The 15,543-nt window shown below is 44.9% G+C and overlaps 1 protein-coding gene across 4 annotated transcripts in view; it reads right to left on the bottom strand.

Moving 5' to 3' along the window:
• Nucleotides 1-14,966, bottom strand: part of MYH10 (myosin heavy chain 10) — a 99,235-nt gene extending 84,269 nt beyond the window's left edge. For all 4 annotated transcript variants that reach the window (XM_027691973.1, XM_027691976.1, XM_027691974.1 and 1 more), the window contains exons 1-2: nt 14,622-14,966; nt 1,392-1,548 (exon numbers count right to left, since the gene is read on the bottom strand). In XM_027691973.1, coding sequence (XP_027547774.1) covers nt 1,392-1,548; nt 14,622-14,966 — 502 coding nt within the window. The remainder of the gene's footprint in view (nt 1-1,391; nt 1,549-14,621) is intronic.
• Between the last annotated feature and the right edge of the window lie 577 nt (nt 14,967-15,543).

The following is a 15,543-nucleotide window of genomic DNA, read 5'->3' on the forward strand; positions in this document are numbered from 1 at the left end:
GTAGCAAGATCCCCAGAGACACAAATCAGTACCAGCAGTATGTGAGCAAATATATAGAGCACCTGCAGTGTGGTAACTACTGACATTGACTTACTTTTTAGAGGACATTTGTCTCAAGAACTTCTCAAACGTTCTTGAGATAATTTCAAGAGATACTGTGCTTTCAGAGAGGGAGGCCCTTATCCACAAACCACTTGAGACTGCTACAATAAAATAATCTTAAGGTTTGCTCTATTCTTCCACATTGAGTCGTTATTAGGGGTCCTCTGACCTGAGCTGTTAGAGCTGTTCTTGTCAAGAGGTCAGAGTTTTTCTTTCACAAATACACGTGAAAACAGAGTCCCAAATATCCACTGGGAAGCAGGACAACTCTTGGTGGCCCCAATTTGCTGCCTGTCCCTGCATCACCCCACTGTGACAGCCCAGCTCTCCTGGGGTGAAAGAGCACTCGGCAACCTGCAGTTTATTATTAAGCAGCCCCAGAGACTAAGTCACAACTGAAGAAACAAAAGACTTACATGACTTATTTAAAGGCATAAACTGCTTTTAAAAAAGAAGATTAACAGTTAAATGGCTTGTTAACCTGGTAGCAGAAACAGCTTTTTCTCAGTTTGTGTGAACTAGGTCGAACAGCTTTTACCTTCCTTCCAGACCATCTACACCTACAGCAGAAAACACAGACCTGTGTCTTCACACCCACTTTTCTACATACAACATGCTGGTGTTCCCACATCTGTAAACAGGCCCCTAAAAGGAATCAGTATTGGATAATATGAACTGTGTTTCCAAAATACTATGTCAGAAGTGCAACTCTGCAAGTTCAACACGTGTTTGTTTCAACAGATTTAGATCGTGTCAGATTCAGTTTTCATGTTTGTCCAGTACAAAATTAAAGCCAAAATTCAAAGCATGAGCCCCCCATTAACTCACTCTCTGTTTTACTACAGACATGACATATATCAGTTTGGAGAAAAAAACAACTCCTTCAAGGTTAAGCATTTCCTCGACCTCTTTTTGAACTCGAACACACTGTTGTTCCATTGTCACTTCGGACTGTCAGCTGCCAAAACAACACTTCTACAGCCCTCCCTTTTCAATCACACTTCTTTCCCTCTTCCTTCATCCAAAGCCAGTGCACTCACATCTTTTGACATGAATCTTATCCCTTCTTTTTTTAAGAACAGAGTATTTCAGCTACAACTTCCACAGCCCAGTCAGTGTCGCTTTGCTGCTGTGCCCCAGCGAGTCAAACAAAGAGGGTTTTCTCCCCCTCCCTTTAAGCACTAAAAAAGATTCTGATTGCGTTAGAATTACTGTGTAGCTGGATAAGGGTTGTAGGATCGTTAAAGAGTTGCCAATTAAGTGTTAAGCACCAATTAGCCGGCCCTTACCTTGCAGCATGCACCTGTAGGCAGACTCGGAGATCGCATAGATGTGCGGTGGCATCTCGTGGCGCTTCTTCCCTCTGTACATCTCAATAATATTTTCTGAATAAATCGGGAGGTTCTTGTAAGGATTTATAACTACACAGAACAGCCCTGAATAGGTCTGGAAAAAAAAAAAACCAAACATTTCTGTTAGTAAACAGTATTGAAATAGAGCTATAAAGAACAAAAAAGCTTTTTTCACAGGTTCTGTAATATTTATCTTAAAACAAAATTGAGGTCCTTTTAGTAGAGCAACTCAAAGTGTATGCTATATTCAAATTATTAGTTTCTAGTTCTCTTAAAAGGCTCTTTAATTACCTGCATAAAAAGTAATTTAAAGATAATAAGTGTAGGTAAATTTGAAGAGGAGCATCTGATCTCTTTCCCACAGACATTTAAATCTCCCTCCCGTTTGCCAAGTTTCAGGGTTTATGGACACCTTTTGATGTTCAACTCCTTCGGTAAAATGTGCATTCCAGGGTATTTTCATTTTTGAAGGAACTGATAATCTCCACTGCTCTATTAAATAATCTGAATGAGGGAAAAGCCTCTTTCAAACCACCCCTGTTTCTGCTGTGCTGTTATTGTCTCATATCTGTATGTCTTTCCTGCTCATCAGCCCTTTCAATCCCACAGGAGGGGTCATTCCCTCCCCATCCCAGCCCGGCTGATGGACAGCCTGGCAGCTGGCACTGCAGACATCTCATACCCTGCCTTCAGAGCTGACACTCCACACAAGGTACCAGTACTCCCAGAACATCCAGGAACCCAGCACAGATTGTACACTGCTGAATCCATTGACTCTCACTGAGGCATTTTTTTGAATCAAAACATGCCTCAAGTGCTACAGAATTGAGCCCACACTGAAGAGATGCCCAGAGGGCCACACTTCCCTGTGATCCAAGTATCACAGCCTCCTCCAGAACAGCTCCAGTTCTGTTCCACACAAATTATTTCTAAGGAAGTTATCACAGAAACATCCGTGGCAGAAGAACTCACAGAGGCAGCCACTGACACTCGGTTCTGTGGGAGGGACAGACCAGCAGGGTCTGGCTCGGGATCAAAGGCTGAGCTCCCAGACAGACACCCTGCACACAGCAGAGCTCACCCAGGGAGTTTCCCTAATCCAAGGCATCTGGATGGCTCTGCCTTTTCAGCAGCCACTAAAACTGAGGGCTCTAAAGAAAGTAAAATCCCTCCATTCACCGTTACCTCATCACCTGCTTTGACAGGGTGTTCTTTTTGGTCAATGCAACTCCCAGCTCAGGAACACGGGCAGGAGACCAGGTTTGACAGAAATAGGAGGTATCTTTGAAAATGTCAGGAAAACTATGCTTCTTACCTTTGCAGGTTGAGAGGAGAGAAGGAATGGAGAATAAGCAGAGAGCATTAACAGCTCTTGAGACCCCAGAATACTGAGCAGGTAACTCATGATTTTTATAATATTAGTCAATTTTAAAAAGTATTTCTGCTACATTTGTATCATCACAGTAGCTGAAAGTTCTGATCTGCCTATTTTTTTTTAAGAATAAAAGATTTTAGTTGGAGGAAAAGGTGCCCTGTTCTTTCTGCACCTAAAAGGGATTCTGGAAAGACAAACAGAAGGTGATCTCTGAACTGAGCCAGCAGCACCATCAGCAAAGAAAAAGAACTTGGGTTTATGCCAGATGTCCTGACATAGGGACATTTTATGTCCTTACAGGAAAATACTGCCTGTGCTTTGGGCAGATCTGCTGGATGATAAGCACTGCAGGGCCTTACCATCTAAATAAGGTATTTATTTCCCAAGAGAAAGGACACAGATGTTATCAGGTCAACTGATCCAAGCATAAAGAGCAACTTATCAGTCATTAACTCAACATAACATGGGGCTGTTGGCAAGTGAGCAGTTCCTTTCCAGCCACATGGTCCTACCCCTGTCCCTCTTGCCACCATCAGCCCCTCTGCAGTAACTGAGCAAGCTGGATACAACTGAAGACAAATTTCAAAAAGAAAGGGATGGTAATAATCAGTTCCCTGCCCAAATTTATTCATCATCACTGGTGATATTGAAAGGGAGAGGGAAGGCAGGACAGTTATTTTAACAGCGTGGTACAACCAGCCAAGGAGCCAATTAACTGATGAGCACTGGACCTCCATTCCTGGCCAGCCAACTTCCCTGTGCTCAGCTGAGGTCACCCACACACCTCTGTCATCACTCCTGGGGACACAGAGGCATCAAGAACTACCACAAGCCTGGTTTCCAGTCTAGTCTTCAAATAAGGATAACCAGGAAAAAGGCACATGTCCACTGAGCCCAGCTGAGGATCACTGAGCAGCACCTCCACTGTGCTCCTGCAGTGCAGCCACAGCCCATGACACAGTTACTGGGGGAGATCTGCTCCAGACAAAGGAATCCCCACACCCAGAGTCCGCTTCAGACCTGTCCCCACACAGCCCCTGACCAGTGTAATGGCACCAACGTGTGCAGAATCCAGCAGATGCCTCTGGGATGACTCTGGACTCCCATCCAGCAGCACTCCTGAGCCCTGCTCTGGTTGTCACCCACTCAGCTTCACAGACTTCCAATTTACCTGTTCCTCATCTCACCAAGGACAGCAACTCCCAAACCAGTGACTGGTTAAGCTGTAAGGGTGGTGTTGAATAGACCAGCTGTATTACAGGCACTCTTTCAAAAGCAATACTCTATTGCTCTGCAAATTCATCCAAAACTTTTACCACCTGTTTTGGCCTTTTATGTTCCCAACAGGAAGCTGTTGTTTTATACATAAAATCACTGCCTTTCCCCTGACATGAATAAACTGATCTGATAAGTAATTAAAGAAAAAACCCTTAAGTGTTAGGCTAGAACAGCTGCTTGAAGATAATCCTTCTCTCTTCCCCTCAGTTACTTTGGCATCTTTTATTTCCCCAGCACAGACACAGAGTAAATGTTACTATTTAGCTACACAAAGAATTAATAATTTGTAAAAACAAACTTAACAATCCTTCAGACCTGTATGGATGATCCCTAACCTGGGAACCTTTCCAGACTCTCTCCTGAAGCAGGAAGTGGATGGACCTGTGAACCTGGAGTGACCAGAATAAGCAAAGCCCAACGATGCCAACATAACTGCCAATATAAAGAATACCAGCAAATGTCCTGGGCAAATGAAAAGGGTTCATTTAAGAGGCTCTGTATTGAACAGGGCCAAATTAGACTTTATGAAGCACAAAATTCTACCTTTCACCAGTGCTGGGGTTCATATTTGAAATTAAACCTAAAGGAGTGGCTTTTATCCCAGATCATTCAGTCTGTGCCACGACACAGCTCTTCACACTCCACCACCTTGATTCCCTTCACAGTTGCCACCCAGTTCATTCTCCCTGCAGAGTTTAAAAATCACACTTTCTCCAAAACACCACCACACTGCACAGCCCCAATCTATTGAAAGGAAGATGGAACTGAGCTTTCCCACACGGCTCCCAAATTTCCTGACCATCATCTATTGCAGAAACCAACGTCTGAACATATTGGAGGGCTGCGTTCAAGGCTTGGTAGGCAGAGAAACACAGAAGAGATGGTTTTATTGAGCCAAATTTAACTGGGAGGGAGGTAAATGGTACAAAAATCTTATAGAGCTATTTTATAACTGCAAGTCTCACAGTACATCACTGTACCCAAGGCAGCAGATTGGAGGCAAGGGCTTTTTGCATGCAAACTGAACACATGAAAAGTAGGCTGAGATTATTTTACACTCCTCAAAAAGCTTCCTGGTGAGCAGCCATGGGAAGAATTATCAGAACTTGCACACCTGCTTAAATAAATGGACACCCTGTTTAATGAATACTATCCTGCAGTACATGGACTCTGATGGAATTGTCTGATGGGAATTAGAGCTGGGATCGGCACTGGCAAACTCCAGTAACCACCCAGTCTGGAGGAAGAACCAGACTTCATTCATTTTTCAGCTGACAGGTACATTAAGAACTGAAAGGCAAGTTAAGGTGCTGATTCACCTTGAGCTCATGGGATCAGCTGGGAACAAGCTGGTTGCTTGAAACACACATTCCTGCTTTAGCCAGGACCAGGCTGCAGGCAGGATCAACCAACAGCAACAGCACATGGAATAACCTGGGATGAGCTCGGCTGGTCAGAGCATGATGCTAAAACACCACGGTGTGGGTTTGATCCTCTCGTGGGCCACTCACTTCAGAGCTGAATGCCATGATCCTTGTGGGTCCCTTCCAACTCAGAACATCCTGTGATTCTGTGAATGCAAACTCCAGGCAAGGCTCCAGAGACAAACAGGAGTGCTCTGACAGAGGTTTGGTACACAAGCTCTCCCTCAGGACACTAAGTGTGGAGTTTGAAGGTTTCCAGATGCTTACAGCCTTTATCCAGTAGTTTGTCATTGAGTAATATGGGTTTTGGTGAGCTGTCCCAGACTGCAGGGTTCAGGTTCCTGGCCTGGCCTGTTTGAAAACTCCATTTTATTCCCTGAGAGAGAGGTGCATTAAATGAACAACTGGCAAGCAGAGTGTGTGATTCCCAGGTGAAAGCACGTGGGAGCTCAGGCTCTAAATCCAGAGTGTGGGCTTTCATGGCCTGTGTTCCCTTAAAACCATATCACACCTTCCCTGTGCAGACACAGATGGAGGTGTTAAGGGTCAAAAGCCTGGGACGATTCCTTGGATTAACAGCTCAGCTTTGCAGTTCCTGGATCCAGGAACATGCTGTTATGACTGGTAGCTTGGTTTCTTCTGCCACAACATCAAAAGGCCCTTTAAAGCAGCACATTAGAAAGATGCAGGTAAAGTTTTGGAATTTGTAACAATCAGTTTGCATCACCTGAGCATGCAGGCTCAACATTTATCTCCAGTTCTTCAGATATAAAAAGTGACAGATTTACTCTATTACTACATCAATAATTAAGCTGAAGTAAGTAAACATCTACACATCTCTCATTATTACCTGAAATAGAAACCAGCAGTTTCCAGCCTAGCAAGCAAGACATGTTTTAAGCAGTATCCCATAACTACTGCAGTGGAGCACATTCTCCAGGTTGATAAATTGCCTCATTGTAGCATTTTCTTGCCTGGTTTCCCTTCCTGAGGTTACAGACCCCCATTCCACATTCCAGCACCTACTGAGTTCTCTGAGCTGGACGTGGTTTTCCCATGTAGAACCTTTTCTCCCTGAAGTTATCCAATCTTAAATTCAAGTCTCAAAGAAGGGCAGGCAGCTCTTCAGTCTCAGGGAGGAGAAAGGTGAGGTTGTGCCCTGGGGTGGGACATGTTCTCTGCCCCTGCCCAGCTCCAACCCAGCTGCCCCTCAGGGCAGGGGCAGCCCCCAGCCACCACCCCCAGTCTCCCTGGCCAGGGCACAGCCAAGATAAGAACCTAGAAAATAACCCAGACATCTCTGTACAAGCCCAAACTGCTGGATTAAAACAAAAAATAAACAACCACAACAAACAACAGCACCCACAAAGTTGGAATCTAGGGTAAGGAATCCCCTGTGGAGTAGTGGGAACCTCAGGTCAGAGAGGCTGGGGCACAAGAGCCACTGTTCCTCAGGAAAACTGAGGAAGAGAGTGAGAAAGGGAAGGAGCACAACACATACACCAGCTATTCATGACAAAGCCCAGCCCATGCTGTGGATGACTTGTCTGTAGATATTCTCTACAGCTGGAGCTGAACAGAGGCTCACCAGTGCTGTATTTTCACACTGACAGCTGTCAGGAGATGTGTTCAAAGGGAGAGAACCCCACAGTGGATCAGCAGGGCAGGTTATACCCTGTTCAGAAACCCCACAGTGGATCAGCAGGGCAGGTTATACCCTGCTCAGAAACCCCACAGTGGGGCAGCAGGGCAGGTTATACCCTGCTCAGAAACCCCACAGTGGGGCAGCAGTGCAGGTTACACCCTCCTCAGGGAGCTCCCCAGCTCTCCCAGACAGGCTCAGGGTCACAGCCACTTAGACAGAACGGCCTCAGCCACAGCAACTGCTCAGAGCTAAAACATGATCTGAGGTTGCACCAGGGCCAGAGGAGTATTAATATCCTTTCACAGGGCTCCTGTACAGCTGCATGTTGGAGCTTGACTGCTCTACAAACAGCTTTACATGAGGCTACCATGAGTTCTGGTGCAGGCACACAGCTTGTCCTGCAGCACAAAGCATTCCACTGAGCACTTCAACAGGAGTCCAGAACCCAAACTGCTGCTCTTTTTCAGGCTGTTAAGCTACCTGTTTTTATAGAAACTGAATATTTGACAAGAGCATGCACTTTTTCATAGCTCTGCCTGCCTCAGGGCAAGGAGGGAATTGACTGATTTCCCTTCAGTCCCTCAGACATTTCTAACAAACCAAAACCCTGCAAAGAGCTCCCTCAACTTAATCACACTTATGAGTCTTCCAAAAATCAAGAGTCAATGTGAAAACAAGTTCTTGTGTCAAAGCAACACCTCCAGTGTGAAGCCCAGCATTTCTTCTGCCACATGCTGGGTATTAGATCCAGTGACTGGTTTGTGTCAAGAAAAAGATGGAATCGAGCAACAAACTCTATTTCTTGCAGTTTTCTTTTAATACCCATCTTTGACGCTCAGTAACGTGAAACATTCCCAACTGGACCAGCAGGAAAATTAAAGCAATTAGAACACAGAAGCTTATGTAATACCACAGATTGTTCTAGGTTACACTCTGGCCTCACAGGAGGCAGCAGCTTAACAGAAGGAATAGCTTATAGACAAGTGCAGTGTTACCAGAGCTCCCACCCACAGCAGGCTCTGGAACTGGGGACTGTGGCATATTTCTCATTCTTTCCCTCTTCTGCTCCAGTAAAATGGAAAGTACATTAAAATTGAAAGAAAAGGACTGCAGGCTAATTACAGAGGTAACACTTGCAATTATCAGAAAAATACCTGCTGAAGTATTTTTACTTGCACTATAGTGAGCATGTTTTCCTCTTCACTGGTGGAAAGAAAACCCAGCAGTCATCTGCAAGGAGAGCAGGAACCAGCAGGAGGGTTCCAGGAGCTCTCAGCCTCACAGAAACAGCTTCAAAATCCTTTTCCCAAAGTTTCTGTAAAATAATAAACGTGGAGGAGTAGGCAGGTAAGATAATGCACAGTTCACTGGAGTTTGGAGCTGAATGTAACCCTTTCCTGAAGGGGCTTCATCAGCTTTTTATCCTTCCTCGAGGAGCAGCAAAACTAGTCAGCTCTAACTCGACCTCCCCTCCAGCAAACACGTCTCAGGTCCATGTCCCCACCTCAAACTCTCCACCTGAGCATCCAGACTCAGCTCATGGGCTCCCCAACATCCCACCCCACTCACACGTGCCAGAGGCCACCTGGACACTGAGGCAGGTGAACACAAGTCCAGCAGTTGAGAAATTCTGCTCATTTTAATCCTCCTGACTGAATGAGGTCAGGAAGCAGCTAAGGAGCAGTTCCAATGATTTATGGGGGTATCAGAAAGCCACACCATCAACTGTGGGCAAGGGACTTCCTCCAGGAAAGCTGGGCCTACAACAGATGTGGCAACAGTAACATTTTTTTAAATAGGTTTTTATAAAGCCCACTGGATTTTGAATATCTTAGTTTTTACTGTGGCTTAATCACACCCCACATCTGAGTGAGTAATTCCTTCATCCCATCCTGCTGCAGTGGGTACAGGAGTGGGAACTTCTGACTGTACAAGACAGATTTCTGATCCTCCCAGATAATCTTTCAATTTAAAAAGATTGTTAAACTCAAATGTTTATAGACCCACTGAGTGGGCAAAATGCTGTGTATCCCAGAACTTTTCAGACATCTCACCTGCACTTACCAGTCAGCCCATTAAAATACAGCCATCTGCAATTTGGATGTTAGATTTCTCTGGAAAACCAGTACCTTGTGTCAAACCTGCACAGGACCCACCCTGCCAGTGTGTGCCAGAGCACCCACTTGGGTTTGCCAAAATACTTCTGTTAAATTGAAAAACCATGAACTTATGAATAGCTTAAAATATGCTTTAAAAGTGGACTGGAAGGGTCTTTCTTGCCATCAAAAGAGGTGCTGACCACAAGCAGAGCTTTGAATTGCTGGGAAAAGTGTCACCCAGCCCTGACTTAGCAGTGTTAACAGCCATCAGCTTGTTCATCCCAATTCCAGCCAGGGTCTGCAGTACCAAGAACAAGCTGCTTTCCATTTAAGCAGAAATGAGGTGTATTTACATTCCTGATCCACTACCTGTATTGTGATTTAAAAAAAAAAAAAAAAAAAAAAAAAACGCTTTTCATGGACTTTTTTAATTGCCAGGTTGGATTGGGCCTCTGAGCCACCTGGACTAGTGGAAGGTGTCCCTGACCATGGCAAGAGGTTGGAAAGAAATGAGCTTTAAGGTGCCTTCCAACCCAAACCACTCTAATGTTTCATGACTTAGAAATTCAAAATTCAGAATGCTGCCTAACAAAGCATTGAAATAACAGAGTGACTAGGAACAACTTTGCTTCTTGCAGCTCTAGAAGAGGAATAGTCTATGTCAAAATTGCATTCAAAAAGAGAATCATCTTGCTCTGAAGTGAAAGAAGAGGACTCTCCAGCTGCACACAAACCAGACAGTCCTTCACAAACAAAATGGTAAAAAACTACTTAAATATATTTTTTTTAAATTATTGACACCATTCTTTCCTTCAGATCAGCCATGAGTCAAATTAGGTAGTAAACTTTGAGTAAAAACTTCATTTTGAACATAACTGACATGCCTGTACATGAGCTTTGCTTTTCTGAATAGACTGAAGCCAACAAATACATTGTTAATATTGAAGTGCAAAGGTATCAAGATGGAGGAAACACCTCTTCCTACACCAAAAACTCCTTTGCAGCTCTCAGACTTGATTTGTAGCTCTCCAAAGCACCCAAGTATCTCTCCCCTGTCTATTGCCAAGTGCAGCATCTGTCCTCCTGGCACTCTATTTTCAGACTAAATCCTCCTTCTTATCTCCTCTGCCACTTCCCAACCCTTCCCACCAACACCAGAGACCCATTTGAAGCATCTCCCTCTTCCCAGGATTGCAGCTGAAGGAGGCAGCTTTGGTTCAGCCAAAAAGTCACCTGGGCTTCACAACCCCTGCCAGCACAAAGCTGTGAAGCCACAGCAGAGCTGCTCTGAGCCCCCCCAGCTCCCAGCACAGCAGGCTGCAAATCCCAGCCCCAGAGTTCCTACACTCAAAGGCCACACTGGACCATGAAGAGCTTGGAAGCTGGTTCATGAAAACCCCCAAAGCTCCTGAAGCACTGACAGGGAGAATTATTGGAGCAGCAATCTTGTCTTATCACAGCTTGTGACAAAGCATTAAGTCAAGGGGGGGTCTTGAAACTTAGCAGCCTCCAAGGCTGAGGGACTCCTAACATCCACTCCTTCCAGGGGATTCCACTTCTCCATTTCATTGTCTGAGTCAAAGATTATTCCCCACCCATGAGATCATATTTTGCTGACTTAAGTAGAAATCAAAACCTACCTAGAAGCCTCCACAGTGGCATTTCACATGCAGATCTTGCACAAATAGAGATGTTTCCTCACTCAGGCTACAGCCATCAGTTACCTAAAACTTCTGAGTAGAACTAGACTCCTCTCTTAAACCAACACCCCCAGAAAGGGATCTGGAACTCAGTTTATCATGGCATATTCAACAACCACCACAAAACCAGTCTGAGCAAAATCATGTTTATTCCAAACCTTCAAAGGACCTCCTAAACCCTCTGGGAATTCCTCCCAAGTGCCCTTCCAATGAACTACCCCCAGTTCCTGATCTAAAGCTGAGGGATATCACCAAACACAGGCTGAAGCCAGGATTAAAGTTGGCCATGCCAAAGCAGGGCAGGCAAATAGTCCAGTTTTACATGAAGCTGAAGAATCAACAGTTCACAGGCATATGCAGTAACCAAAATACACAAGAAGCTGCCACTCCAGCAAGGTATGAGACCAATTCAGAGCATTAGTGACTCAAATGATTCATAAGAAATGCTGATACCCCTAGAAAAGCTCAAGAGTTGGGAGAGTTCAGCTATGAAACACAACAAAGAGTGAAAACTCACAGCCAAGGTAAAAGTAATGAGAAAACAAACAAAACACCTGCTGTAGGTGGCTGCACCTTCACAGAACCAGCACTCTGTGCTTGATGAAAACCAAGCCTCAAACATGAGCAGAGATCTCAAGGACTCAGATTCACTGAGAGGTTAAGGAGAAAAGTCCAAGTGCACAAAGTCATAACAACAGATTTACCCATTCTCAGGGATTAAAATATATATAGGGAGAGAATTTTTATATATATATATATATATATACATATTCAAAAAGATTTGCTGCAAAGGTAATACAGCTTCTCTAGGAAAGAATGTTTTTAACATATTCTTGTTACACTCAAACCTTGTGGCAAGCAATAGAACAGGTAATGGTAAAAGTGGAGGAAGAAATTATTTCATCTCCAAAGCAAAACTGGTATCACTACAGTTTACACACCACCATCCTTCCCAGCAGTTCTTATACAAGTCCTGCTGCCTTTACATCTCCTGTGCTGTCGTGAACAGAGCACAAAAAGACAGGACCAAGCACTGATATGTTTTTCCAAGCCACTGATCCTCCACATTCTCCATTTGTGTTCATCTCCCCCAGCACAGGAACGAGACTCAGAGCCCCAGCTTGGGTCACTTGGCAGCCATGGGAGATGGTAGAAGTTCCAGAAGCTCCTGGCCATCCCTACTTGGATGTCACATGAAACTCTTGGTGGTGGAATGAGCATCACTGCCCAGGTCACCAGCCAGCTTTAGTCAGCCTCCCTGTTCCTCCAGCAGAGTCACCCTGGAGCAGCAGATTACAGAGAGATGACTGGGCCCACCAGCCAATTCCCTCAACTGGTTGTTTCCTTTCTAGGGATTGAAAGGAAACGTGGCTACTTCAGTTGACCTTCTTTCATCTGCCACTTCCTAGAAAGGCAACACTGCATTCTGCCTTTTGGCAAATTTAAATCAGATTCACCACCTCCACCTCAACTGCCCGAGACCAGAATGTAAGATTTCAGTTTGGTTATTATGGGAGCACTATGTGGAAATCAAAACATACCTTTAACCAGCTCATGTCATGGCCAAACCACCAGAACTGACTTCAGCTCAGTTAACTTTGGCTCTTTTCCTTACCAGGCAAACATCAGCAGGAATTGCAGGCAATGGCTCTGGGCTGTGCCAGCAGCAGCAGCAATGACAGTGCCACATTCCTGGAGTTTAGCAATCCCTGACAGAACTACACTAAAAACACCCTCAGCCTGAGCTCTTGAGGAAGTTTCTCTCTGGTCTGTGGATCTGTGCAGCATTTACCCTCTACTCCAACACTTCTCACCACTGCTCTTCCCCCCAGCTCCAAAAACTAAGCTGAGCTTTAATTTCAGACAAGCAGCCATTATTCCAGCTGCACTGCACCATTATTCTTGGTAACAGCAGCATCCTCCAGCAATGTCCCTGCAATTCAGGCTTCCAGGAAAGGCCAACAAATCCATGAGCTCCTCAATCCCAACCAACTCCTTCCAGCCTGGGGGCAGGGAGGTCAGATGCACTAATCCTCCTCTGTGGCAGCAGCATCACAAGGCCAAGGAACCAAGTTTCAGAGTCTGCCTCAACAGGGAAAGAATGAAAGCAGGGAGTACCCTTGGGAAGTGGTGGGGGAAGAAAAACAAAAAGGTAAATCACCTGCAGAGCACCACAAACTCCACATATGTGATCAGCCAGTCCTTCAGAAAGGGAGGTTTGTCAGCCACCCAGAGTAACAGCCCTGGATCCCCTGTGTGTGCACAGTGACAGGTTCTCACCCATCCTCCAGAGCCATTTCTGGCTGTGTTTGCTCTGTGCAGTCCTTGGACTAGAGCTTGCTGTGACATTTAAGGCCCTCAGCTTTTAACCTTCACAATGAAATAGAGTTATAACAGTTGTAATGAATTTCATAACAGCCATCATTAGCATGGATACACAGACTGAAAACTTTTGACCTATCAACCTTGTTTACTTTTAGTTTTCAATCCAGTCCCTACTTATTATCCAATTAGTTTCCTAATGCAGAAATCATTCCAGAAGTATTTTTCACTGAGCTCTGCTGTAAACACTTTGGTGTAAGGCCTTGGAAGGGCAAAAACCATAAACCCACAGAGGAAGCTGACAAAGAAGAACAAATATAAAACAAAGGATTTTGAAGTTGCATATAATTTTTAGTAAGTCCAAACATTACCAAGCAAAAAATTAAATGATATCTCCATTAATACCTTGATGGAGGGGAAAAATGAGCCAACTAGCAGGACTAAATAAAATGGATTTAAGCTTCAGGACAAGTGTTTTTAAAGTGAACCAAGCATTTAAGCAGATGTTCCAGTCTCTTTTAGGACAGAAAGTCTCCTTGTAGATTTTCATGACTCCCTGACCCAACAAATCACTGTGCCACCAGTTTGCCAAGAGACCAGGAGCTGCTCTGAACTGTACAGGAAAGACCTGGGACAGTGTCCAAGGGAGGAGGAGGGTCAGACAGCACCAACAGTGCTCTGATTCCCAACTCTAGGGCAAGATGGTGATAAGCCAGATGTTCAATTAGTGCTTCAAAACCACTGGGAAAAAAAAAAAAGCTTTATCTTATTGGTTTATTTTAAGCACTCCAACACATTCTTTCCTGGCCACTGTGTTGATATTCAGTTCCAAAAAGACATTTTGCACTCCCAGCACTCTCTAACTTCAGCTTTTAAGTAACAGCAAGGCCTCTTATTGCCACTTTTAATATGCAGCAAGTTAAAACACAACATGTGCTCATCCACAGGAGCAACTAAACACAGCAAAGTGAGGGTTTGTCATCTCCCTCAGCTCACACAATCTTGCCACTGCTCACTGGGTCAGCTCAGCACATGAGACAAGTGCTCCAAGGAGCAGCACAAGCAGAGCCCCTGGAGCTGCCATTTCACATCCTGTTGCTAGAAGACACTCACAGAATTATATCATTTGTTTTATGACAGAGTTCTTGACCTGTACACAGCATGGAAAAAGGCTTTGGACTAATGTAAATGGCAGGGACACAAGTATTTGGGCTGTCAAATCACAGATATGACCCATTCCCTCTGTTTCACACAGTAAAGGGATGGGAACCAGGGCAGTTCAGCTGAATTAGCACCCAGAATGACTCTAATAATTAGTACTTACATAGATGAGCCCAGAGTAATAGCGATCCTTTAAATTGTGCAATACAGAGGCTTCATTTAAACAGGTTAATTCTGCCATGTCTTCCACTTTGGAGAACTTGGGAGGATTCATCTTCTGAACATCATCTTTATTGACTAGTGCTTTCTTCCCATTCTCTGCCAGTTCCACCAACACCTCATCCCCCTTCTCCTCCTTGATGCTGGCTGCCTCGAAGCCGTGGCGCTCCGAGGGGATCCACACCAACTTTTTGGCAGTCCAGTCAGCCTGGGTGGCAGGGTTGTAGATCACAGCCCTATCCACGAAGAGGTACCTCTCTGGATCCTCCTGTCCCAACCTCTGTGCCATGGTGGGAAGCGAAGGTGCCCTCTCTCAGTTACCCTGTGATTGGAGAGGGAAAAGCAAAGAGCAGGTTACAAACAACACTCTGACCCACGCAGAGCCACGGCAGTCAAATGATCCATCACCAATATCTGCATCTTCCGTGGAAGAAGCAGCATCAGTTCTCTCTCCCAGAGTCTGGAGAAGCCCCTGTTCACACAGCAGCCCTGCACAAACCAACTGCCAGACAAAAGTATCATCCAAACCCAGGGCAGGAAAGCCAGTATGAACTGGTTCTAAGTGTGCACCAGGCAGCACGTGTGAGAGCTGCAAGCAGGAAAATCACAGCCCTGTGTCCTGGACTGAGATAAGGAAGAAGAGCAAATTGAGCAGAATTTTGTTAGTAAAAATTCTAACAGCTGCAGCGGAACAGTGGAAAAAAAATACAGAGATAGATACAAAACCATAAATCTGCTCACTGGGTGGCTGGCTGCAGAAACCAGAATGTGTTTTAAAATGTGGATTCTCAACTACAGACAAGAACTTGGGACACTTGGAGTTTCTGCAAGGCATTAAGGCAGCTAAACCTTGATCATATTCTTCC

Source organism: Neopelma chrysocephalum, unplaced genomic scaffold (genome assembly GCF_003984885.1).
Source record: "Neopelma chrysocephalum unplaced genomic scaffold, ASM398488v2 Primary Assembly neopelma1_84, whole genome shotgun sequence".
Classification (NCBI taxonomy): domain Eukaryota; kingdom Metazoa; phylum Chordata; class Aves; order Passeriformes; family Pipridae; genus Neopelma; species Neopelma chrysocephalum.